Source organism: Rhinolophus sinicus, linkage group LG02 (genome assembly GCF_036562045.2).
Source record: "Rhinolophus sinicus isolate RSC01 linkage group LG02, ASM3656204v1, whole genome shotgun sequence".
In the NCBI taxonomy this organism is placed as follows: Eukaryota; Metazoa; Chordata; class Mammalia; order Chiroptera; family Rhinolophidae; genus Rhinolophus; species Rhinolophus sinicus.
The window spans coordinates 186,971,527-186,997,832 of NC_133752.1; the positions used below are offsets into that span (position 1 = coordinate 186,971,527).

The 26,306-nt window shown below is 41.6% G+C and overlaps 1 protein-coding gene across 4 annotated transcripts in view; it reads left to right on the top strand.

Annotated features, from left to right (window-relative positions):
• Positions 1-26,306, top strand: part of RFX4 (regulatory factor X4) — a 137,401-nt gene that overhangs the window by 27,247 nt on the left and 83,848 nt on the right. For all 4 annotated transcript variants that reach the window (XM_074326253.1, XM_019728443.2, XM_019728445.2 and 1 more), the window contains one exon: positions 15,633-15,693. Coding sequence is in view for 3 of the 4 variants with exons in the window: in XM_019728443.2 (XP_019584002.1) it covers positions 15,633-15,693 (61 nt within the window). In the remaining variant the exon portion in view is untranslated. The remainder of the gene's footprint in view (positions 1-15,632; positions 15,694-26,306) is intronic.

Sequence of the window (26,306 nt, forward strand, 5' to 3'; positions counted from 1 at the left end):
TCTACCACACTTTACATATCCATTTAAATGTTGATAAATTTTTAAATTGTTTCAAATTTTTTACTATTTCTTAAGCATCTCTGAGCATTCTTTTTTCAGTTTTATTGTAGTAAAATATACATAGCCTAAAACGTATACTATTTTTACCATTTAGAGTATAGAGTTCAATAGCATTAAGGACATTCACGGGTTGTGCAACCATCGCCACCATCCGTCTACAGAACTTTTTTCATCTTCCCAAACTGAAACTCTGCACCTACTGAACAATAACTCCCCATTCCCTTTCCTCCTAGTTCCTGGCAACTACTATTAGGAACTGACTACTCTAAGCAGCTCATATAATTGGAATCACACAGTATTTTTCCCTGTGTGACTGGCTTATTTCACTTATCATAATATCTTCAAGGCTCGTCTATGTTGTAGCATCTGTCAGAATTTCCTTCCTTTTTAAACCTGAATGACATTCCCTTGCATGTATATACCACATTTTGTTTATCCATTCATCCATTTATAGACATTTGGGTTGTTTTCACTTTTTGGTTTTTGAGAATAATGCTGCTGTGACCAAGGGTGTACAAATATCTGTTCAAGTTCCTGCTTTTGATTATTTTGAATATATACCCAGAGGAAGAATTGCTGGATCATATGGTAATTCTATGTTTAGTATTTTGAAGAATTGCCATACTGTTTTGTGTAACAGCTGCACCATTTTACATTTCTACCAGAAATGCACAAGAATTCCAATTTCTCCACATTTTTGCCAATGCTTATTTTTTGCTTCATTGATAACAGCCATCCTAATGGGTATAAAGTGATGTCCCATGGTTTTGATTTATATTTCCCTAGTGATTTGTGATGTTGAGCATCTTTCCATGTTTTTATTGATCACTTGTATATCTTCTTTGGAGAAATACCTGTTCAGGTTTTTGCCCATTTTTTAACCAAATTGTTTATTTTTTGTTGTTTAATTGTAGGAGTTCTTTGTATATTCTGCATATTAAGCCATTATCAGATATATGACTTGCAATTATTTTCTTCCATTCCATTGGTTGCCTTTTAGTTTGTTATTGTGCCTTTGATGCACAGGAGTTTTTTAATTTTGATGGAGTTGAGTTAATCTATAGTTCTTTTGTTACCTATGCTTTTGGTGTCACATCCAAGAAATCATTGCCAAATCCAATATCATGCAGACTTTTCTCTGTTTTATCCCAAGAGTTTTATAGTTTTGTCTCTTATATTTAAGTTTTTATCTATTTTGAGTTAATTTCTGTATGTGGTATAAAGTCAGGGTCCAAATTCATTCTTTTGGATATGGATATTCAATTTTCCCAACACCGTTTGTTGAAAAGACTGTCCTTTCCCTATTGAATGGTTTTGACACCCTTGTCAAAAATCATTTAACCATGTAAGCAAGGGTTTATTTCTAGTCTCTCTATTCTGTTCTATTGGTCTATATATCTGTTTATGCCAGTACCAAACTATTTTGATTACTGTCGCTTTGTATTAAGTTTTGAAATCAGGAAATGTGAAACCTCCAACTTTGTTCTTCTTTTTCAAGATTGTTTTGGCTACTCAGGGTCCCTTGAAATTCCATATGAATTTTAGGATAGATTTTTCTATTTCTGCAAAAAAAATGGTATTGGGATTTTGATAGGGATTGCATTGAATATGTAGATCACTTTGGGTCATATTGACATCTTAAAAATGTTAAGTTTTGCAATCCATGAACATAGGATGTCTTTCCATTTATTGGTGTCTTCTTTAATTTCTTTCAGCAACATTTTGTAGTTTTCACTGAACAAGTCTTTTGCTTCCTTGGTTATTCCTAAGTATTTTATTCTTTTAGATGCTATTGTAAATAGAATTGTTTTATTTCCTTTTTGGATTATTCATTGTTAGTGTAGAGAAATACAGCTACTTTTTGTGTGTTGAGTTGTATCCTGCAACTTTGCTGAATGTGTTTCTTAGTTCCAACAGGTATTTTTTGTGTGGGTAATCTTCTTGTCTAATTGCTCTGACTAGGCCTCCCAGTACTATGTTGAATAGAAGTGGTAAAAGTGAGCATTCTTGTCTTGTTCCTGATCTTAGAGAAAAAGCTTTCAGTCTTTCACCATTGAGTATGGTATTTGCCGTGGGTTATTCATAAAGACTTTTGTTATGTTAACCTTTTCTTCTTTTCCTATTTTGTTGAGTGTTTTTATCATGAAACAGTGTTGAATTTTGTCAAATGCTTTATCTCCCTCAGTTGAGATGATCGTGTGGATATTCTGTTAATATGGTGTATTACATCAATTGATCTTTATATGTTGAACCAGCCTTTCTTTCAGGGAATAAAAAAATCCCTTCTGGTCATGGTGTATAATCCTTTTATCACACTGTTGAATTTCATTTGCTAGTATTTTGTTGAGGGTTTTTGTACCGGCATTCATAAGGGGTATTGATCTATAGTTTTCTTTTCTTGTACTGTCATTGTCTGGCTTTGGCATGAGGGTAGTGCTGGCCTCGTAGCATGAGTTTGGAAGTGTTCCCTCCTCTTCCATTTTTTGGATGAGTTTGAGAAGGATTGGTGCTCTGAATGTTCTTCTGGACGTTCTTTTGTGAACAACCTGTTCAGGTCTTTTGCCTGTCAGTTTGTGTTTTTTTGTAATTTATTAAGTTTATTGGTTAATAACATTATATAGGATTCAAGTGTACAATTCTATAATGCAGCATCTGTGTATTGTATGGTGGGTTCACCACCCAAAGTCTAGTCTCCCTAGTCTGTGCTGATTGTCTTTTCCTTAATGATCTGTAAGAGTTGTTTTTATATTCTGAATAGGCGATGCCTGCCAGATGAAAGTATTGCAAGCATCTTCTCTCAGTTTGTGGCCTACCTTTACGTCGTATTAGTGATATCTTTTGACAAACAGTTCTTAATTCTAATGAAGTCCACTTTATCAATGTTTTTCTTTTATAGTTAGTGCTTTTTGTGTCCTATTAAGAAATATTTACCTACCTTCAGGTCATAAAGATATTTTTCATGTTATTATCTAGAAGTTTTATTATTTTACTCTTTACTTTTATATCAGCAGTCCATCTGGAATTTTTGTATATGATATAAAGGAGGAGTCATTGTTCTGTTTTTATTTTTAATTTTTGACTGATAGAACACCTTTTGTTGAAAGGAATATTTTTCACCCACTGGTCATAAATCAGGAGATAATATACATGTGGACCTCTATCTTGACCTTTATTCTGAACCACTTGTCTGTTTTGGGGTCAATACCACAGTCTTTATTACTTCACTTTTATAGTAAGTTGTGATATCTGGTGGCATAAAACCTCTTCTTCTTCAAGATTGTTCGGTTAATTTAAGTTCTTAACATTTCCCTACAGATTTCAGAATCAGCTTGTCAATTTTCACATGCACACTAAACCTGTGAGGATTTTGATTGGGATCATATTGACTCTACAATAAATCTGGGAAGAATTGACATCTTACCAACATCAAATTTCCAATCTATGTATGTGACATTAGACCTCCATATTAAACGGCCTTTAATTTCTCTCAGCAGTGTTTGTAGGTTTCAGTGTAGAGGTTTTATTAGATTTATTTTCATTAGAGTTATTCCTAGGTAATTGATGTTTTTCAGTGCTATTGTAAGTAGTTTTATTTTAACATTTTTTCCTAATGGTTAGTTGCTAGCATGCGAAATGCAACTGATTCTTTAGATAGTGATTTTGTGTCTAGTCACTTTGTTAAATTTACTTATTATGAGTTTGCTTTTTTAAAACTTTTCTATGAATATAGTCTTGTCACCTGAGAATAATGCTAGTTTTCCATCTTCTTTCATAGTCTTTATAATTTTTTTCTTTTCTGTGCTTTAGTGCACTGGCTGAGACCTCTAGTGCAATATTGAGTTGAAGTGGTGCTATAGACGTCTTTTTCTTGTTCTCTATCTAAGGGTGAAAAGTGTTTAATGTTTCACCACTGAGTATGTATGTATGTATGTAGCTACTCATGATCAAATCCCTGGTTTGCTGAGAGATTTTTTTCTTGAATGGGTATTGAACTTTATCTGATGATTTTTCTGCATCTATTGAGATGGTCATGTTTTTCTCTTTTATTCTGTTAATGTTGTGCATTATATTTATTTAATTTTGAATGTTAAACCAATCTTTCTGGAATAAACTGCACTTGGTGAGAAGTATTATCTTTTTCAAAAAAATCTATTTCTTTGGTAGGTTAGGTTGACTACTATTTTGCCAAGAATTTTGGTATCTATGTTCATGAGACTTTATTGGCTTATGATTTTCCTTTCTTACAATGTCCTTGTCACAATTATATAGGCCTCATAAAAAAGAGGTGGGAAGTTTCTTTTTTTTAATTTCTTCTGAAGAGTTTGTGTAAGATTGGCATTATTTACTTCTCAATTATTGGGAAGAATTCAGCACTGAAGTCCTCTGGGTTTGTATTTTTCTTTGAGAAAAAGTTTTTAATAATGGATTAAATTTTTTAAATGCAATAGGATTATTCATATTTTTCCTTTCTTGTGTTATACTTTTAGCAAGTTGTTATTTTTAAGGAATTGATTTCATCTAAATTTTCAAATTTATCTACATGACATTGTTTAAATTTTCCTTTTATTATTTTTTGTCATGTTTTTAGCATCTGTAGTGATGTTCTCCTTTCATTTCTGATATTGGCAATTTATGTTTTCTGTGTTTTTCTTAATCAGTCTTGCCAGAATTTGTCAATTCTGTTAGTCTTTTCATAGGTCCAAGTTTTGTCTGTGTTGTTTTTCTCAATTTATATCTCTCTTTTCTATTTCATTTATTTTTGCTGTTATTTATATTGTTGTCCCCTTCCTTCCTCTTTCTTTCTTTGAATTTAGTTGTCTTTTTCTAGCTTTTGAGTTATAATAACACTTAGTTCACTGATTTTCAACCTTTTCTAAGATAAGCATTTAAAGTTACGAATTTTCCTCTAAGCACTGCTTAACTATCCCATGATTTTTCTGATGTCATAGTTTCATTATCATTCAGTTAAACTTATTTTCCAATTTCTATTATGATGTTTTATTTTACCTCTGGTCTATTTAGAAATCTATTGCTTAATTTCCAAACCTTTTGTAATTTCTCAGTTATGTTCCTGTTATTGTTTTCTATTGTAATTCCACTGTGGTCAGAGAACATATTCTGTATGATGTCAGTATTTGGCATTGCTGAGACTTGCCAGGCAGGTAAAAATGCCTTCCCAGGGTGATTCGAGAGAGATCAAACTTCCACCTGCTGAAAAAGACTTTTTCTACTGGCCTGAGTGAGAGATGGACATTAGCATCAGGGGTCTTGGTTAAAATGAATGGTATGGGAGAATCATCAGTTTGTTAGCCTGGTATCAAAGACTATGAGATTTCTTATAGATCGTCATGGCCCACTCTCCTATTTTACAGATGAGGAAACTGAGGCTCAGAGAAGGGAAGTTATTTCTTCAAAATCATATTCTTAGGTCGTGCTAGAATCAGAACTACTACCCAGGTCTTCTGATTTCTATTTAGTGCTCTTCCTGTTACATCCTTTTTAGCAGCCTGGAAGAGTGATTTAATTGGTTAACTAGGGCTTCAGTGGTCATGAGGAAATGGGGCATGGGACATTCTGATGGAATGCAGATCAGGAGAAAACCCTGGACCAGCGAGGTCAAACTCTAAATGCCCGATGAGTGGAGAGCCTGAACGTGAGTGGATGGGTTATTTATGTCAGTGGGTCTCATCAGTTCTCATGTGCAACCTGAACAAACTGCATTTTCTCCCTGGCAGATGTCAGTAGGTTTTTATGTTTCTGATGGCATAGTCACCAACACAGAGGACGACTGTGGCTGTAAACCACTATCAGGTCCATGACTGATCCGAGCACCATATCCAGAAAGGAAAGCTCAGAACAGAATTGTACAGATAGAAGTTCCTGCTGGCATTGGGCTCACAAGTTTCCCTGAGCACTTACTACATACAAGACTCTGGGGAAAGCCCAAAGTTACACAAGGAAGGTAAGAGCAGGGAGCCAAAATTAAAATATATTCAGCATCAGGCAGTATGCTAGGCATAATTATAGCCACTGTTTCCTTTAATCCTCCGAAGGGAGATAGTTTGTACCCCCATTTACAAATGAGGAAATTGAGATTCAGAGGTTCTGGGACTTATTCAGTGTCATAGCGATAAGTGGTAGAGTTAAGACCCAAGCTTAGAGCTGTTTGATTTTTACAGCTGGCTCTATTCCTACTCCATAGTCTCCTCTGTGAGCCCCTGCTCTCCAGGAATTTTCAGTCTAGAAGGGAAGCTGAGGCCCATGCTTGAATGTTAATGATACAAGGCCATATGTGATCAATTCCATCTGAATGAGGTAAGCTGTTCCACCTTGCCACACCAAGTGTGGTCCTGGCCTCCAGCACGATCTCACTGGAAGCTTGTTAGAAATGCGGAATCTCGGGCCCACTCCAGACCCACTGAAACATGGTTTGCATTGTAACAAGACCCCTACGTGATTAGAACGCATGTTAAAGTTCGGGAGACGTCACAGGGTTGGATGGTGACTGGGCAAGGCATCTTGGAGGAGGTGGCATTTGCGTTGGGCCTCAAAGGATCCTTGTGGTTCCTTTAAGTGGTGACGGTAAAGGGCTGAGAGGCAGAAAGCCACCGGGCAGGTTTTGAGCTTGGAGAGTTTTCCAGATTGGCTTGAGCAGAGAGAGGTTGAAGAATCATGGGAAACAGGGCTGGAAGGGAAGTTTGGGCTAGCTTGTTGAGGGACTTAAATTACAAACAAGGGGTTTAGAATTTCATAGCCAAAGGGTCACTGAAGGAGCTGGCTGGAGGAGTGACAAATCTAAGTGGCGTTTTCAGAAAGGTAATGTGCAGGTTCTCTGCAAGTGGATACAAGCCAGGAGGACACTTTGGGGGCTTCCACCTGGTCCAGGTGAGGTGACAAGGCTATAAGCCAGGGCGGTGTTAGTGGGATGTAGAGCATTGGAGAGACTGGGGTGATAGGTTGGGTCCAAAGAGCAGGACCCCAGTGCGGTTCCTTGGGATTCCTGTTGTCCTCCTTGGGAAACAGAACAAGTTAAATGTAACCCTGATGTTCCCAAGTCCTCTAGCCTTCAAGTCACTGTTTCTTTAATAGATAAATCAAACGACTCCAGCCTCTATCCTCTAACCTAGGTGGGAGTCCAGAGTCTTCTTTTCATCTCCAATAGTTCTTAGACTGTGTGTGTGTGTGTGTGTGTGTGTGTGTGTGTGTGTGTGTTTCTCCCATGACAGTCCATACTGTGTCCTGTTCCCCCTACTCTCTGATGCTTCTCACAGCTGCCACTCTCCTCCTGTCCTGCCTGCCTCGCTCACAATGGCGCCTTCTGCCTTTACCTTCACCAGCTAAATCATCATGGCTGTTCCTGTCTAGTGGTGACAGAGGCTGCTCATAGCACAGGGAAGGGAAAAGTTGGAATTCAGTGGCATGAGGACATAGAGGTGCGGTCACTGTGGGTTACAAGCTAATGTAACTCATCGTTGTCATATTAAAATCTTATTGCTTTTCAGGGCTATATATGTGGAAGTTCCATATTTCTGTTAATCCACTCAGTTCACTCTGCATGTCCGTTTATTAGCCAATTTGGAGTTTTATAACTTCATAAGAAGGGATTCCAAAGAAGAGGAAATACAGTTAAACTGTTTCATATTCCCATCACACTGTGGCCAAAAGCCCCCACCAGCAGCAGAAAGGGGTGCAGAGGGCTCTTAGAGCAAGGACAGTGGGAATTCCAGGGCGAGTTCCACAGAGAGTCCTCCCATGATGCCTTTAAACACTGGATCGTCCTCGTGGGGTATGTGCTGCAGTTTCAGTCCCGCCCGGAAACCAAGGGGCAAGACTGCTGGCTGGCTGATGACGCCCAGTGCTTAGTTCTGATTTAAGACGACCCCCCCCGCCCCCAGACTCCTCTGCCATCACAGCTGCCCTTACCGCCCCGAGTGTCTATGTCCTCTCCTTTTGTGGAGCACATTGCCAGGCCCCTCTGCAGCTCCACTCAGTCCCTCCACGGGCCATAACTTCCCGAGGGAAGGCAGCATGTCAGTTGTGTCTCACTAGCACTTAGCATGGCAGGGCCTGGTACATAGTAGGTGCTCAGCGTTTATTAGGTAAATGGATATTAGGGAAGCAAAATACTGTGAAGCCAGGCCAGATTATGAGCATTTGTATTTGGCTTTTGGTTTCTGGCGCTCCAGGACCACTTACCCGTTTGAATAGATTCTTCCTTCAGATGCTCCCTCGCCAATCAAGTCTCTAAAATCAATTAGAGTATTTTTGAATAGATGATACATTCATAGGTTCAAAAATCAAAATGCTTTAAAAGTACTCATTGAGAAGTCTTGGTCCCATCTCAGCCTCCCTAGTGGTAAGCACTTCTATTCATTTATTGTGTTTTCTTTCAATATGTCCAGTATTCGTTGTATATCCCTCCAGTATTTTCTTTCTTTATGCAAATGAAAAATTCAAATATATGACTTTTTTACACAAAAAGGCATATGCATTGTGCTGTGACTTGTTCTTTTCACTTAATGACAAGCCCTGGAATGCTCCATATCAGGAAGAACACAGAAGAGAGCCTCTTCATTCTGTTTTTGGTTTTACTCCTTTTTCACAGCTGTGTAGTATTCCATTGTGAGCATGTATCATCATTTAGTGAACCAGGTGAACGCTGGGCTGTCTCTAAATCTTTGCTGTTACAGACAAGGTGTAATGAATAACCTTGTGTGTGGTCCTTTCCTATGTGTCCAGGTGTAGCTGTAGGACGTGGCATTGCTGGATAAAGGACATGTGGGATTTCAGTAGATTCTGCCAGACAACCTTCCATATGGGGAGGCATCATCTCACACTCCTGCAAGATATGAGGGCACCTGTGTTCCACAGCTTCACAGCAGAGATGTGTGGCTGTGGTTTAGATTTTTGCCTATCTGATATGTGAGAAATGGTATTTTAGTGTTTTCCACCCTCACTGATTGAGATGCATCATCTTTGCACATTTCAGGAACATTTGTATTTTTTCCATCTGTGTGTCATGTGCTTTGCGTATTGTTTTTCTTGGTCCTTGGTCTTTTTTCCTCCTGGGTTTAGTGGAGCTCTTTCAGTGGTGGGGAGATGAGGTGACTCTCTGTGCTATGATTGCAATTTTCCCAAGTGGGTCATTATTTTGGGGTCATTATGGCATGTTTTTCTCTTGCATAGAAGCTTTGGGGTTTTTAGGTAGTAAAATTTATCAATATTTTCTTTTATGGCTTTGGGTTTTATATCAAAGTTAGAAAGGCTCTTTCCTTCTCCAAGGCTATGAAGGAATTCACCCAGAAGAGGTAGAAGGACGCAGGTGTGGGACCGCCTCAGGGCAAAGCTGCTGACATCGCAGTTTTGTTTAGGACGTAGCCCTGTTCCCACGGGGAGAAGGGTTTGCTGCCAGGGGCTGATGCCCACTGCCAAAGGCCTGGGCCCAGGCACCCTGATCATCGGCTGGTGCCCTTTGCAGGGGCTGGGAAGGAGGTAGATAAGGGGAAATGAAATGTTTGGCAGCCCCGTGTTCCCAACAGGTGAGGTCTGTCCAGGTGCAGCCAGGATAGTATAATGAAAGGAAATAGAATTAAAACTTTAAAGTGAAACTCAAGACTTGAATGAACTTGAACCTTTTCTGGGATTTGAAAAGAAGTAATTAATTTAGAAACTTTCTCCCTCAGTATTAAACTCTGCCACACTGGCTGCAGGCAGGAAGTATTTTAGAAGAGGATCCCAAATATTGTGAATCCAGTCAGCATAGAGGTAGAGAAGAAATGATTAGGCAGATAACATGTTCCCTAAAATCTCCAGTCCAGTGCTCCAGGTTTGAAGAGAGAGTGAGGCTTATACATGGTTGGGGTCGGGGAGGTTTGGATGTCAACTAGCTTGGGTCCCTCCCCTAATGCCACCCCTGACTGGGTGACCTCAGACAAATCGTTTCACTTCTCTGAGCCTCAGTTTCTTCCTCTGTAAAAGAGGATAATACTAATAATTAGGACTAACATTGATTAGGCACTAAGTATACATCATGCACTGTATTTGATGTTTCATATGGATTCAATCATTCACTGTCTCGGGCAACTGTGACAATTCAATGCAATAACGTAAAGAGCTTAGCACAGCACCAAGCCTTCAATAAACATTCCTGGCAATATTGTTATTTTCTATGCTCACTGAAATCAGATGCGTAGGCTCCGCATGTAATTGTGGTGTTATCTTCGCCATTCGTTCATTCTATCAATACTTCATGAGCCCCTACTATGTGTGTGGACACTGGAGACGAAATGGTGAGCGTGGTCTGTGCCCCACAGAGCTTACAAACAAGCAAGGCAAATGCACTGGTCAGTGAGCAGAGACTACACCCCACGATAAGGACTTTGTTAGGAATCAGCCAGGGCGCTGTGGGAGCACAGGAGAGGAGCCAGTAACCCTGCCCCAGAAACTGGGCTTGCTGAACGCAGCCCCGTGGGTAGGACAGCGATCCAGGCGCACCATCTCTCCAGAGTGAGAGCTATTATAGTCATAGGGAGCACTTAGTAGGTACCTTGTGCGCCAGGAGGGGTTCAGTGCCAGTGCCAGGGACTGTTATTAGCCCCAGTTTACAGATAAGGTAACTAAGGCACTGAAAGGTCATTCAAGGTCACACAGTGAGCAAGTGGCAGAGCCAGGATTCAAGCCTGGAAATTTGGCCCCAGAATTTATATGGGGAGATGGATCCAGAGAGGTGAGCAGAGTGGCTCACCACTGGGAATTGGACGGAGATTCCCTGAGGTGTGTTGGGAGCCATCACTGCAAAGTGGGAGCAGAGCAGAGTGGCACGGAGAAGACCAGGCACCGGGCAGTGTCTTGGCTGGAGGTTTCGCAGCAGACCGCTACTCTCGGGCTTAGGTAGGACAAGCAGCCTGGGTACTGAGGGTGGATGGCCCAGCGTGCCCTGTGAATGGCTGCAGGAATCTTGCTGGCCTGAAATTCTGCTTTAGGAATGAATCTGATTTGCATGGAGGCCTTTCTGCTTGTTAAAATGAAAAGGCATCAGGCAGGACCAATTCCTAACACCTCTATCGACTGTGGCTATTGCCATCCACCTGAACGGTGTTCTGTCCGCATTGCCTCAGTGGTTCCTGCTCTTCCTTCAGATCCCAAGGCTGGGCTTGTATCCCACACGGAGTGCTGCGATAGACCGTGAACCTGCCGTTCACAGCTCTAGCCCAGAACCTACATTTTATTTGCTGATAATTTGAGCTCAAGAGAGCAGAGACCATGTCTGGTTTGCTTTTTCACCCTTTAGGCCCTGGCATAGGGCTGGAACATGGTAGATAATAAATATTAGATGAATGAGTAACCAGCATTTCAGGTGGATTAGGATTGAGAGCTATCAGATATGAAGATCAGGCCTGAGTGTAACACACACACCTTTTGGGGGGAAAGACCAGGCATTCAGATCCTGGCATGACGTCACTAGTGGTGGGAGGCATCGGTTTGATGACTGAGCTGGAGGGTCCCTGTTGGCACTGGGGTTCTTGTCTAAATACTGGCAATAGCCACCATATGTCAAGTGCCGAGGAAGCCCCAGTCTCCACTCACTGGCTACATGGCCTCGTGCAAGTTATTCAGACTTGCCCCACCTCTGTTTCCTTATTTATCAAGTAGGGATAGGAAATGTCTTCAGAGCACTATTGGGAGGAATAAAGTGAGATACCGTATGGAAGGTGACCCCCAGGGCCTGGCATAAGTACTTGGTCCATCAATGCTCTAATTCTTGTTATGGTATTCTTTTAAAAATGCTTCTAGTTTTAACATGTATTTGTATATTTAATCCTCAAACCACCTTTGCGATATAAGTTATGATTCTTTGAGATAAGGACCCTCAGGACCCTTGGGTGGGTCAAGTGACTGCTCAGGCTCCCACACAGTTAGGGGCTGAGCTGGGATTCAAACCCACGTCTTCCTGCCCTCACAGCCAGGCCTCTCTCCATTCACTGGTATCAGAAACGAGCCATAACAAAGTTCAGTTGGGAAAAACAATCTGACACCTAGAGACAGGTATCACCTGAGTGGAGACACTGTGCTGGAATCCCAGAACGAGAAACGTTTCTGGCTTCAGCCAAGTGGACCACTTGCGTTGTTCCCGGGGCCCCAGGTTCCCTCCATCATGAGTTTCCTCATGCTGCTTCCTCCCTTGGAGCACCCTCTCCCTCAGTGTCTTCCTCTCAAAGTCTGATCTGTCCTTGTAAAGAGGAATGAGACAGGTTACAAGCCAGATGTGCTGTGTGGCCCTCACTTGTTTTAAGCGAGGGGTCTGTGTGTGCTCGGGTGTGAAAGAGGACACTGAACAAAGATGAGGTAAATAGGATAAAACAACAATCATTCTCTCTGTTGAAAGGGGCTTGGATTTTCAGAGATTTCTATTTTCTTTATATTTTCCAAACTAAAAAAAAAAAAAAAAAGGACATGTATTACTTTTGTATAAACAAATAATAAAAATAAAAATAAGTTGTTTTTAAAACACTGACCATCTCTTCAAGACCAGCTCAAGTGCCTCCTCCTGTCTGGAGCTGTGTTGTCCCCTGGCGTGTGCTTTGCAAGGTCCCAGTGATGCAGTTGTCTTTGCTCTGATACATCTTCCGAGCAGAGAGGGCCTCCTTGCCTGCTTGCCGCAGCACAGCCCTGGGGAACAGAATCGCCCCAGGCCTCCCCGCCTGCCCACCTGCCACCAGCCCTCCCACCTGAGCAGCCCAGGGCAGCCTTTGCTGTGAGGCTCCTGCAGCTGTGTTTTCTGAGCTCTTAGCCTCTGTCGCGTTCCTTTCGTATCATCCTCCCAACCACTTTTCAAGGTAGAACTGTTATTACCCTCCGTTTAAAGACTGTCTTGAAGCTTAAACAGGACGACTGGGTTGTCAAACAGCATCTTGGCTCCACTCACCACACCCAACAAGGACCCCTGTGGCAGCCACCGTGCCCACTACCTTCTCCATCCTGTCCCCTGACTTCATCCCACCTTCCCTGCCGTCTGGTTCCCATCTCAGGTCAGCTCACTTACTGCTTCTTCCAGAAGGCTTCCCTGACCAGCCCTGCTTTTTCATGCCCCTTGGCTGGGCAGGCTTCTTTCTGCCCATCTGTATCTCTGCATTTCTCTCTTCTTATTGAACTTGGCCTCTCTCATCTCTGTTTTTCTCTTCACCCAGACTCACAGACAAGAGTTTAATTTTTCTATCCCCAGTGTCTAGCTAGCACAAATTAGGTATTCAGTGAATATTTTTTGAATTAATTAATATGATCATTGCAATAGCCCCATAAAATGACCATTTTACAAATGAAGAAAAATGAATCCAAGAGTTGAGTGGTCATAGACACAGACAATAGTTTAGTGGTTGCCAGAGGGTAACGGGGGCGGGGGGGGGGTGGAGGGTGGGAGATGAGGGTAAGGGGGATCGAATATATGGTGATGGAAGGAGAACTGACTCTGGGTGATGAACACACAATGGGATTTATAGATGATGTAATACAGAATTGTACACCTGAAATCTATGTAATTTTACTAACAATTGTCACCCCAATAAATTTAATAAAATAAAATTTAAAAAAAAAAAAAAAGAGTTGAGTGGTTTGCTCAGTCATAGCCAGTAAGTTTTTGACTTGATTCTAGAACATAGGTCTTTGACATCTAGTCCAGGTTGGCTGAAACGCTGAAATTTAAAGAAGCAGGAAAGAAAAAAAATAAAACACAATGCAGCAAGTTCTAGGGAGAACAGAAATGTTCATCATGTCCCAGCCTAAGCTAGGTAAAGGTATATTTTAGGTTATTTATGTGTTTTTCCTTGGTTTTTTAAAAAAATTGCTCATGCTTTTAATACAGACTTTTCTGTCTTTTTGACTATTTGCATAGTATAATTTCTAGGAATTGGCTTCTGTAGCCAAGTGACTGGACGTTTTAGATGGCTCTCAATATTGTTGCCAAATTGCTCACCAAAAACATTGTACCAGTTAACACGAACGTCAGAGAAGTATGAGACTGTCAAGTTTACCATTTACACACCAACATTGGAGATTATCCTTATTTAAAATTTTTGATACTTTCAGAGATGTGCCTCCTTATTTTCTTTTTATTTCTTTCTGAACAACTCAGGTTGAGTATTGTTCTTTATGCCTATTTACCTACATTCTTGTGAGACTCCTGTGTTCATGCTCCTTAACGTGCTATTTTTTTTTTTTCAGTATCTGCCACAGGGTTTTAAGAGCAGACATTTTCATCTGAATTATACTGATATTGATAAATTTTCATCAAGAAAATATTTTCTGAGCTCAACTTTATTAAGCTAATTTATTATAAATGATTTTTCAATACTGTATATTTCATTTTCTTCCATTTTCATGTTTATTTTACTGAAATTATTTTCATGGGTACAAATTGTTTCCATATAAATTTTACACAACAGATTAATTTCATTGTTTTACATTCTTATTAAATTTTGTGATTATGTTTGTAGGTTTTGACATTAGTAATTTTCTTTTGAGGCTGTTATGTGTGCCAGTCTTCTTGGATCAAATTTTGTGGATCAAGAAATTGTATTTATATTGACTATTTTTATCAATAATCCTCATTTGGAATTGGATGAGACTAATTATTTGTATTTCTCAGTTAATCCATGATAAAATTGTGAGCAATTCTTCTTACATATGCAAGGATTGATCTGTTGTTCAGATTGCTATATTGCAGAGGGTGACAAACTAGAACTCCGCAGATAAACCTGGCCTGATGCTTGTTTTCATAGGGCTATAAGCAAAAAACGGTTTTAACAGATATAATCATATTATATTATATTATATTATATTATATTATATTATATTATATTATATCATAATCTATTTCATGATAGGGAATGTAAACTGTGAACCCCAATTAAGAAAAATGTTGCCTTCTACCCCAAAATAATTTAATTCTCATTAATAGATCTGTATTACAAAAATTATTCTCAGTTGCTGTTATTATATTTTGAATTTTGCCAATAACAATTTGTGGAATTTTGTTGTTGTTGTTAAATAAATAATACATAATATTCTGGATTTTGCCTCTTGGCCCCCAAACCCTAAAATATTTACTGTCTGGCCCTTTACAGAAAGTGTTTGCCAACCCCTGCTCTATTGTATTGCTAATCTGATTCTTCTGAACTCTTAAACTCTCCCTACCCCACACTGTCTGTTCCATTGGAGTTACAAGAAGTAAATGGGTCCATTTGCTTTGTAGGATCCATTGTCATATCAAGTGTCTAGCTTCAGTTGGGAAAATAGAAAGTTGGCTGAGTCCAGTCATGTTGTTCAGTGAAGAGAGATAGCTCTTCAAACTGGAATGTATTGTCAAATAAAAATTCAAATTGCTGTGTTTTCTGTAAAAGTCCATTTCCCTTTTTTTTCTTATTAAAGTATGAGTCTAACATGTTGGAAAAGCCAAAATATCATTGCTTTCAAAGCATCAGCATTTGAGGGATACATAGTGTTTTGAAACTTGGGAGAGCCGAAAGGCCTTTGACTTTTTCCTACTGAAGTTAGCTCCCTTTTCTTTCCTTTAACAGATGAGGAAAAAGAAAATAATAGAGCATCCAAGCCCCACTCCACTCCTGCTACTCTGCAATGGTAAGTTCCATTTTTAGCAAGTTCTCTCTTGATAGGATGCTCATGTAACATCTTTCTACTGATAGGATAGCATGCCACTTAGCTCTTTTGACATTGTCATGATAACTTGACACCCAATAGCCCACCTGCAATCTACTTAATTTGCAGGTATGTGTGAAATACTCAACTTGGATCTACCTTCGAGATTCAAATTTTCATGTTTATTTTATTTTGGGGTAGATTTTTTCCCATCATCAAAACACCGGCAAGGACTAGATTCCACATGGATGCCATTAATTGATGTTAATGGAATCCATTACTTTAGTTAATAATGTTGCAGCAAACTATAGAGAAACATAGATTTGTTCACCCCAAACAGTGAGTTCTTAATGAATTAACAATTACATGCAATTATACTACAATTATTTTAACATTAATAAGAATTATCTATTAGAGTGCCTTTCTCGTTAATATTTGGAATTCCTGGACTTGATGTAATATTTAATGATGTTGTTTAAGTGGTTGCACTCACGTTTGGTATTTACAGGTAAATTCTCCCCAAAGAGCTTTGCATGGAAATTATGTTGTAGCTATAAACACCACAGCTGTCAATGCCAGGGATTCACCCCTCAGAGGATCCTGTCAATTAAGGGCTCTAATTCCCCTAGCACTACAGCCCAGCAAACCTGAAGGAATTAAGGAACGAAGGAGAGGGAAAGCGAAGTGGGGAAGGGAAAGGAACTAAAATCTATTTTGTGCCAGCCTCCGTGCTGGGCATTTTGTACATGTGTCTCATTTCATTCTCACCATTCTATGAAGCCGGTATTGGTATGCCCATTGTACAGATAAGGAAAATAAAGCTTAGTTAAACCATTTGCCTGAATATAAACATAGCCACGAAGTGGCAGAGGCAGGAACCTGGCTGAGTCTCTTTAACTGCAAAGCCCATACTTTGGAAGAAAGGAAGAGAAAAAATCAGGAAGGGTGGAGGAAAGAGAACAAATCAGAAAAGGAAGCAGATGGGCTTTAATGAGCAAATCATATTAGATTCTTTAGTCTAATCCAGCCACAGGGGAGAGGAAAATAGCATTGGGAGAAAGCATTCAGGAATGTAACTCAATCTTGTCAACTTATTTTGCTACAAGCATAGCAAAGGTTGCTTTCAAGAGCTCCATTTCCAGTGCTTTGGCTTGTTTCCATCTATTGTCCCTGTATTCTTTTTCTCATTGCATTTGCTGCTTTTTGCTTTGTTTAAAATTCTACTATACTGCCCTGGTCAAATCTCCTGCTTCACCCTTCCCTCCAAACTCAAGGTGCACAAATTTGCATAATGCCAGGACATCAAATGAGGAAGGCATTAACATAAAGGAGTTTGGGAGTGGGAGTTTCTAGAAATGCAAGGAATCAACAGACACTCTTGCTTTAATAATCTGGACATGTTGCCCATTTCAGAATAAAAAGTTTGAAAGGGACTAGAAAAAAATCACCTTGTTCATGTCCCGTTTTTCTGTGATTCTCTGACATCTGCCTGGCAACAGTGAGGCTGTAGACAGTGAAGTCTCTTCAGTCAGACTGCCAGGAATTAACTCCCAGCTCTGCTACTTTCCAGCAGTGTAACCTTGGTCAAGGTCCTTAACCTTCTTGTGCCTCACTTGACTCACCTGTAAAATGGGGGCAGCAGTAGTATCTACCTCATCGGGGGGTCATGAAGAGGAAATGAGTTAAAGTGTATAAAGTGCTTGAACAATGTGTGGTGTAGAGCGGTGCTGGGTGAATCTTAACAGCTGACGATCTCTCAGCATACCCCTTCCTTCGGAGTCCCACAAGGATATCTGGAGTGGAGCTTCTCTCCTTCCTGCCACATGCACATTTGGTTCTCCTCCTACTGTACCTCATTCTATACAAAATACCTGTTTTTCTAAATAAAGGGTCACACAGATCATTCCACAAGAAATTTCATCCTACAATTCACAAAGTTAGGCAGTGGATTCTTTTCTTTATGACATATCGGTCTTCAAGGCCAAATCAGATTTAAAAATATGTAAATGTTAGTCTTATTATTATCCAAAGTTGTTGTTCAAACATCAAATTGTCCTTCAGTTCTGTGCACATTATATTTTTAAGATAGAATTTCAGTCACTGACTCATCAAAAAATGTTTACTGAGCGCCTACTATTTACTAGGCCTATTCTAGGCTCTGAGAATGCAGTGGTGGGTAAGATAGATCAAGAATAGGTGCTGATGAGGCTTCAGCAATCATGCTGGGAGTTCTGAAGTGATGGCCCTTAAGAGATGACCAGAAATGAGGCAGTGGCGGCCTTTATTCCCCTGCCTTGCCCAATCACTGGATGTAGGCTGTCCACAGGGAGGGCATGTTCTGCTGAGGGCAACTCTACAGAAGGGCGCAGCCTCGGGAGCCAAACTCCCAGCAGAGGGGAAGGATGCTTCAGTCTTGAAGAATAACCTAGGCACACACTACAGCATCTGCTACTCTCCAGGATGGGAGCAGGCAGAGCTTGTTCAAGGAACCACAGAAGGCGGCCTGCACGGTCAGAGCATAGGAGCAAGGAGGCGAGCAATACATGAGGTGGGGGAGGGTTGAGGGGGAGAGGGTCTTTAAGCAGCAGGAAAAAAAGGTAGGATGTTTCTCTAAACTTAAATAGGAGCAGAGTCATGCTTAAGACTGTGGTGGAGGACATGTGACCTCCTATGTAAAGTTCCACATGAGTAAGTTTTTTTAGGATACAGTTTCAGTAAAAAAAAAAAAAAAAGAAAAGAAAAAAGAACTCTCTCAAAAGGGGCTGGATGCACCCTCCATTTTATAAGGGAAAGTGACGTAATTTATAATATGTCCCCTTTTTGCTCTGGCCACCAGGCAGCTCAGAGCTAAATCTGACGTGTACTTTTCAGTCTCTTTTGTCTAATTTTCTTTTCCTTCTCCTTTTCCTCCTTCTCCTCCTTCTTTTGTGAGCTTTTTAGAAAAAGGCAAGGTACAAATAATTGAATGACTACACATTTTTATTTTTTATTTACACAAGAAATACATTTCTTTATTAAAACACAAAAACATTACAGATAAGGCTAACTCTTTTCTTCATGTAATTCCTTGCCTCCCTGTCCATAGCAACCCTATTACCAGAGAGAAACATTATGTGTGCATACATCATATGTGTGTGTACAGTTGCGCGTGTATACATACATGTGTGTACAGTCATATGTGTGTACATGTGTACAGCCGTATGTGTGTACAGCCGTATGTGTGTATATACATATGTGTGTACAGTTCATTTGTGTGCATATGTATGTGTGTGTGCAGTTGTATGTGTGTACAGTCGTGTGTGTATAGTATATATGTGTACAGATGTATGTGTGTGCACACTCACCTCTGTGTGCATAGGTCTGTGTGTACATATGTGTGTATGTGCTGTTCCTTCCCTATGAATTTACATGCATATAGTTTATGCTGGTAGAAGTTTCTAAACTGCGATTTTTTTTTAAATTTAGTATCTCTCCTTTTTAAAAAGAATGCAGATATCTGACACTAAAAATATTGTTATACAACCTGGCACACTATATTGCTTCACAACTTGCTTTCCTCCTCGGTAGAGTGTCCTGAAGCTATACCTACATTCGTCCATAAAGCACAACCTCACTTTAACTGCTACACAGTGTTCCTCATAAGACAGCTGTGGAATTTATTTCACCGTTTCTCGCATGTCCAAATCTCATCTTCGCCATTACAAATAGGGCCCCAAAGAACATCTTGATGTGTCCCCCTTGCATGCCTGCTCAGTGTTTCCCCTGTGTGGGCTTCAAGAAGTGAAGTGCTGCCTCTGGGTGGTGAGTACACACCGCGTGATGTATTATAGAATCGTACACTGAAACCTGTATAATTTTATTAACCAATGTCACCCCAATAAATTTAATAAAGATTAAAAAAAGAAGTGGAGTGAGGGGTGCACAGAAAAATGTTTATGGGATTGCAAACTTGCCCACGCCGATGGCTTTACAATTTTATGTCTTCACCGGCAGCATAAAGTGCTCTTTTAAAAGAAATAGGAAGCTGGCTCCACAACGTGGCTTCTCATTCTCTGAGGCATTTACATCCTTCATGTTGTCCCCTCACTCCAGTGGCCATGTGCAGCCCCTCAGGATGTGGAGGAAAGGACATTGGCCTCACCCAGTAGGGCAGAGCTCTCCTGGCACGTTTGGCTTGTTTTGGGAATTGGGTTAGGAGCTATTTGCCTCACCACCTTCCCCTCACCTTGCCATGAGCCTCTTCCCAGTGCCCTACAGACCATCCCTGCTCTAAGAACAAATAACACAGCAGCCAAGCAGCCTAAAATAATCGAGGCCACATGATCTGCAGGCAGCCCCCAGCAGAAAACAGGCAAATATTGTCCAATGCCTCCTGCCAAACACTTTCCAGCATCCTCAGTCACGAGGGTTAGTAAAGCCCAACCCGCTGGGGATGGCAAGCGCGGCTGGAATCCTGGCCGCACAATAACCTCTATTCACGCAGAGGATTTCGGAATGGAAAGCAGCCTGTTCCACCATCCTGGCCTGCTTGCTGCCAGCACATGTCCCCTGCCCGGCCTCGCCCTCTCACACACCTCCCTTGTGGCCTGTGTCACTCCCAGCTGCTTGTGCACTGGCAGGGTGGACCCACTTTTCCTTCCAGCGATGTAGAGAGGAAGTGAGGCCCTTCCCCTAAGGAAGAAGACCAGATCATCACTTTCTTGGGGGGCATTTTTCTTTCTTTAAAAAAGGAAAAATGAGGCCTTGGGTGGTTGATGGGCTTCCAATCTTTCAAATTAATAATGTTTCTCTTTAAAATATTCTTAGAGGCCAGAGGTAGAGGTACCATGTGCCAGGCTGTATAACAATATTTTTAGTGTTGTATGTCTGCATTCTTATTGGTACTTGTCCAAAAAAGTATGTTGAAGTGTTAGACCAGGTAACACAGCTCCTGGACCAGACACATTGGCTATAACCAATGCCTGATGTTTTGCATCCGTTTCTGACTTGAGTCTTTACTCAGTGCTGACATGACATTATTTACTTTCATAGTTCAAGTTCCAGAAAGGGAGGTTGAACATTTTTAGCTTTGAAAGCAACCAGAGGTGCTAAATAATGGCAAAGTGTGACCGCGTCCTGCCAGAAGCCGCAGCTACAGATGGAGAAAGGATAATTAAGCAGAACACCACGAAGGGTATAAACGTCTCAGAGAATGAGATGCCCTGTTGTGGAGCTAGGGTCCTGTTTAAAAAAGAAAAAGAAAAGAACGTTGTGCTGCGGTTAAGGTGCCAACTGGTAAAGTTATTTGACTGGGTAATTTTGCAATCCCTCTAACATTTTAATATGTGCCTCCAGCAATTCTACTTCTTGATACCGACCAGCATGGAGGAATACTCCCACAGGTGTGTGAGGGGGCACAGCTGAAGATGTCCTGTGTGGCCCTATCTGTAGTGTAGACCCAGGAGATAGATGGAAAGGTTGGAGGGGACGGCTTACGGTAGCAAATGGTGCCTCTGCAGCCTCAGTAATAAGTTACTACTTCAGCAAAGTTTTTTTGGTTTTTTTTTTTAAATCCTGTTGTCTTTTCTTTGGTAAAATAGAAGGAAAATTCTCTTGTAGACACGTGTGCCAGGCCTCGAGAAGTGGGGACTTTGAACGGCAAGCCCACGTGTACCTATAAGAAAACATAGGTGTAGGATGAGAACGGGGAGTGATGATGCTAGGTGCTGAGACATTTGCTCTCGGTTGTAAAGTGCTAACGCAAAGCTTCCTCCCTGTGCCCTAGGATGGCACATGCCGAAACCTTGTGCAGAGGGCTTTTAAAAAGGGGCGCTGCAGATAATAACTCATGTTGGCTAGTAGACTAAGTTCATTATCTCTCCGTAATAGGATAGGCTCAATTCAAATATGATCAAGCTGTTGAATAGAAGATCAGAAAATGGAAGAAGTGGGGAATTCCTTTGTGATCATTAAAAATATCCAGGTATAATGGAGTATTGTTCACCATGCCAGACTAATGATGTCCTCTAAAAATGAGGAGGAAAAGGGAAATTTCATCAGATATGAAGAGAAATCATTAACTGCCTTCTGTTCTGGGTCACAGAAGTGGACGTTCCAATTAACTTCAGCGCACCCACGGGCCCTCTGGATTTTGTGAGGAGGTTTGGAGAAAGGTGTCACGATGTTATTCCTGTGGAAACTTATCAAAAGCATCAGAGTTGCCCTTAATGCCAATTACATCTGTTCGTTCATGAAACTTATTAAAATGCTTCATAGTCATAAGCCACCTGGATGCTTTGGGGCGAAGAAGCTCTGGTAGGAGGAACAAAACATGGGTAGAAATGTAGTTATTTAGAAGGCTCTGGCCTTTGGCAGATAACCGCTTAATTAGCTCAGCTGGGTGATCTGTGCTTTGCACCCATCTGACTCAAATAGTTTGTTGCTGCTGTGGGTTCAGTTAATGAGATGAATTTTAACCTTGACCTTGTATTGTAACCATGACCTCTTGGCCAGATGTAATGAGCAAACAAGCCAAGGGTACAACAAATAGAAACTGAGGCACAGGGAGCTTCAGTAAACTAATGAGTGGGCGGGGAGAGCAGGAATTTACCTGGGAGACTGCTCTTTTAACACCACATTTGGAAGCATTATCCCCCCCCCATAACTTGCCTCTCCTGTGTTTTTAAATCTTGGGGGATGGAGCCCCCATTCATCCATTCAGCCCAGTTAGCAACCTGACAACTTGCCCTGGTTGCTCCTACCCTTCTCGCATCCAGAGACATGAGACCCACACCCAGCAGTTATTACCTCTGCCCCCATGGTCAGTCCTTCAATTCATGCTCCATCACTTCTTGCCTGGACTGTTGTAATAGCTCCTGATCGGTCTCATTTGTTCTTTCATTCATTCAGCAAACGCTAATTATTCAGCCTCTGTGTGCCAGGCCTCACCACTCCACCTTCTCCTCCCCCCATGCCAAAGTGACCTTTCCAAAGAGAGAATTTGATCATGCCGCTCCCGTGAGCTGCACTGGCCCACTATCATTTGAAAGGATCGTATGCCTTTTATAAGATGAATTCTGAATGGTTTGAAATGCACGTTTTTCGATGTGACCATGGATTTTTCTGGCCAAACTTAATTTTAGGAACTCATTAGCAAAGGTTAGCAGTAGGAGATACTTTCCCCCTCCCCACAGCTTGACACGCACAAAGTTCCAGCTGCCCAGATTGGTCACGTGTATGCCTCACACGGGAGATGGAGTCAAAGCTTGTTAAGGAAATTGCTTAATGGAACTCTCAGTTGTCTAAGATGAAACCTATAAAACTTGGATTTCTTATTTTGCATTCTTTTATACTCAACCCATTGCTGCCAAACAGAACATATTAAGCTTTAAGTTAATGTTAGTTGCTGTTGTTATCGATGACCTCATTAGGATTCCTACAGCATCCCAGAAACACTCGGGTCTTCCTGCCTCTGAGTCTTTATTTTTTCAATTCTCTGAGTACCACTCCATTGCCTTCTGAAAAGAACACTTTCATAGTAATTCTTCAGCTCCAGAGGTTGCTAAACTCTTATGCCAGGCCATGTTCTTCTGTGAGCATTTCAAGATTCTCCATGTCCCACCTCCATGGTTCTTTCCTTCAAGATACTCCTTTACAAGCCTCCTTCTCCACTCAGACCAGTGTCTCCATCATCCAAAGCACATGCCACATTTGTCTCTCATCCTTGCCTGTCCTCTTACCTGGGCTTCCCTCTGCCGTGGAGAATACCACAGTGGTATAGCGTGAAGCAGACTCTCCCCTTCACTAGCTAGCTGCGTGACCTTGGGCACGTGAGTTCCACTCGGAGCCACAGTTTCCTCCTCTAACACATGGGTCTAATACCTTTCTCCTAGGGTTATTGTAAGGATGGAATGAGAGCATGAATACCCAGTGCCTGGCACCCAGTAAGAGCTCGACAGATGCTGGCTGTTGTTGTTATTACAAAGCTGCAATCCCAATTCATCCCTGAAACCTTTATTATCTGCTCTCGTAACACTAATCTCTGTATTTCCAACTTCGACGGCACCTATGGCCAGCAGTTTGCAGTACTTAAATATTCTTCTTTCTGTGCGTGACTCTCCCCAATTAGGCTGCCGAGTGAACTAGGGCATAGACCGTGTCTTATGTCAACACAAGAGCCTACAGGAGCCAGGCAAGGAACAGAAAGTGGATTGGGTTTAAGAAAAATAGGGAGGAGTGAGGACTCTGGCCAATTTGAGGGCACACGTAACTCTGGCCAATTGTTGTCATACGGGAATATGGGCCCAGTGTTGCCAGGTCTCAGCCTTTTCAAAAGAAGCCAGAAATCCAGATTCTAATGTGAAATGTCCTGAATTCTAAAAGTTGGGCCAACACTGTTCAGGCCAAACAAAGCACGTCTGTGAGACCCCAGTTTGTGAAAGCTGTCTGATTCAGATGGCCCCCACAAGACTGTGCGTTCGCTGGTTATTTAGACCTCTGAACTCACTTGTATAGAGAAACAATACTGTGAGTGGCATTTCAGGGTCCAGGCTAAGCTAGCGAGCTGATTCCCGTACACACCAGACCGGAAGTTGAGGACAGTGCCGTGAAACCTAATCTCTATGTGAAACCAGTTTCCCACCGGGAAACACAGTTAGAGCTCCGAGGTTTGATGCTGGGGACACATGTCCTAGGATGTGAGCCCTTCTAGGACAGGGCTTTTGTTTTATTCACTGCCACTTCTTTACTGTTTAGAACACTGCTGGCACTCAGTAAATATGTGTGAAAGAATACTTGTGTCTTTACCTGTCTGTCTACCGTTACTCTGTTCTCTGTATGCCAGTAAGGACCATCTTGCTCACTGTGGTATCCCCAGCACCTGGCAAGTGGGAAGAGATCAATAAACACTTGTGAGTGAATGTCTGACTGAGACAATGTATTCATCGCACACTCCCTGAGCATCTGCTGTGTGCCAAGGGATATGCTGGATTTAAGGGTGCAGAAGTGACTCAGACACCATCCCAGCTTCAAGGAATTAGGTTGCTAGAAAAGATTGCATAAAGTACTTCCTGAATCACTGCTAAAAATTGTCAAGAGTTACTCAATGCTCCCCTTCCCAAAAGAGGGGGGTGGGTGCTAGGTGACCCGAGACCATTCAGCACCAGGCTTTTTCATTTATCTGAGCCTATCTAGGGTTGTAGCCTCCATTGGGGTTTGAGTATGAAAGATTGAACTGATTTTCTTTCATCCACATGGTGGAATGAGCCAAACAAGTGCTGCCCTTTCAAGTGGGCACCTCAGGAGGCCGTGTCCTCATTCTACTTCAGTTACGACAGCGCTGGGCCACTTCTTTGGCAAGTGCCCTCACAGAAAGTTAGAAGCCACTCGAGGACATGTATTTCATTGCTTTAGAATCATGCCTTATTTTCAACTATAAAAAAAAAAAAAAAAAGTTTGGGAGAAAAGGGTTATTCCAGTTACAATCCCTCAAGCTTGGTTCCAAATGACTGTGGGTTGTTTCCCAAAATCCAATTCATGGTCAAAGGAGAAATATTTTCTGTTGGTGAGTTTATTTAACAGTGTGTGCCCCAGGCTCTGAAGGCCTCAGGGCCCAAAGAGAATCCCCAAATTGTCACGTGCCCCAGCAGTTCTGTTGGAAAAAGTGTTTAACCTTTCAGTGTGTCTGTGACAAAGGAGGCAGGATTCTTTGGGATACCTACATTCTGGTGTTTGGGCTAAAGAGGAAAAAACAAGATAAACTGTATCTCGTTTACTTTTATAGACCCACTACCTAGCACAGATTCTGTACATTATAGGAGCCCAGAAATGTGTTATGGAGAAGAAAAATGGATGCTGTTGAGGTCCCACATCTACTGAGTATCCACCATGTGCCAAACACCATGCTGACACGTGTCACACATTCTATCTGAGCGTCACAGCAACCACGTGGCGGTTGTTGTGAGGTGGTTACAATAATCACCTCCAAAAGGAAACTGAGGCCCGAGGTTAAGTAACTTTCCCAAGGTCACCAAGCCAACAAGTGAGAAGGCTGGGATTTAAACCCAGCTGGGAAGTTCCTACCCTGAACCGCTAAGCTATCCTCATTTAGAAGGTAATAGGTATAGAATCCTATAGTGCTAGTCGAGCAGAGGAGGCAATCCTAAAGACACCAGGACATTCAGCTCCCTGCGGTGGGAGGAAAACCTCCCTCCAATCAGCAGGTCCGTGACTGTCCCGCTGGCAGCCTCTACTGAGGCATTTGCTTTGCAGGCCGTCCCCATGCACTGCCATTGTTAGCCAAGAAGCAATCTCAGTTTTGACATCTATTCGAAATGGTTATGCAAGTGAGTGTGTAGTTCGAAGCTTGGCTCAGTAGGGCACCTGCAAGACCCTGTATCATTTTTGGAGTTTTGGGGGAACTTGATCCACCCAAAATATAGCCAGGCCAATGACAGCACAGAGGAGAAGGCTTGGGAATTTGGGCTGAACAAGTGACCCAAGGTCATACCCACAGGGGCCAGGAGTCTGAACCTGCTAACGTACTAACTCCGTCAGGACCTTGGGCATGTTGCTTTGTCCTCCTGGGCCTCGCTTTCCCATCTGTAGGAAGAGTTATT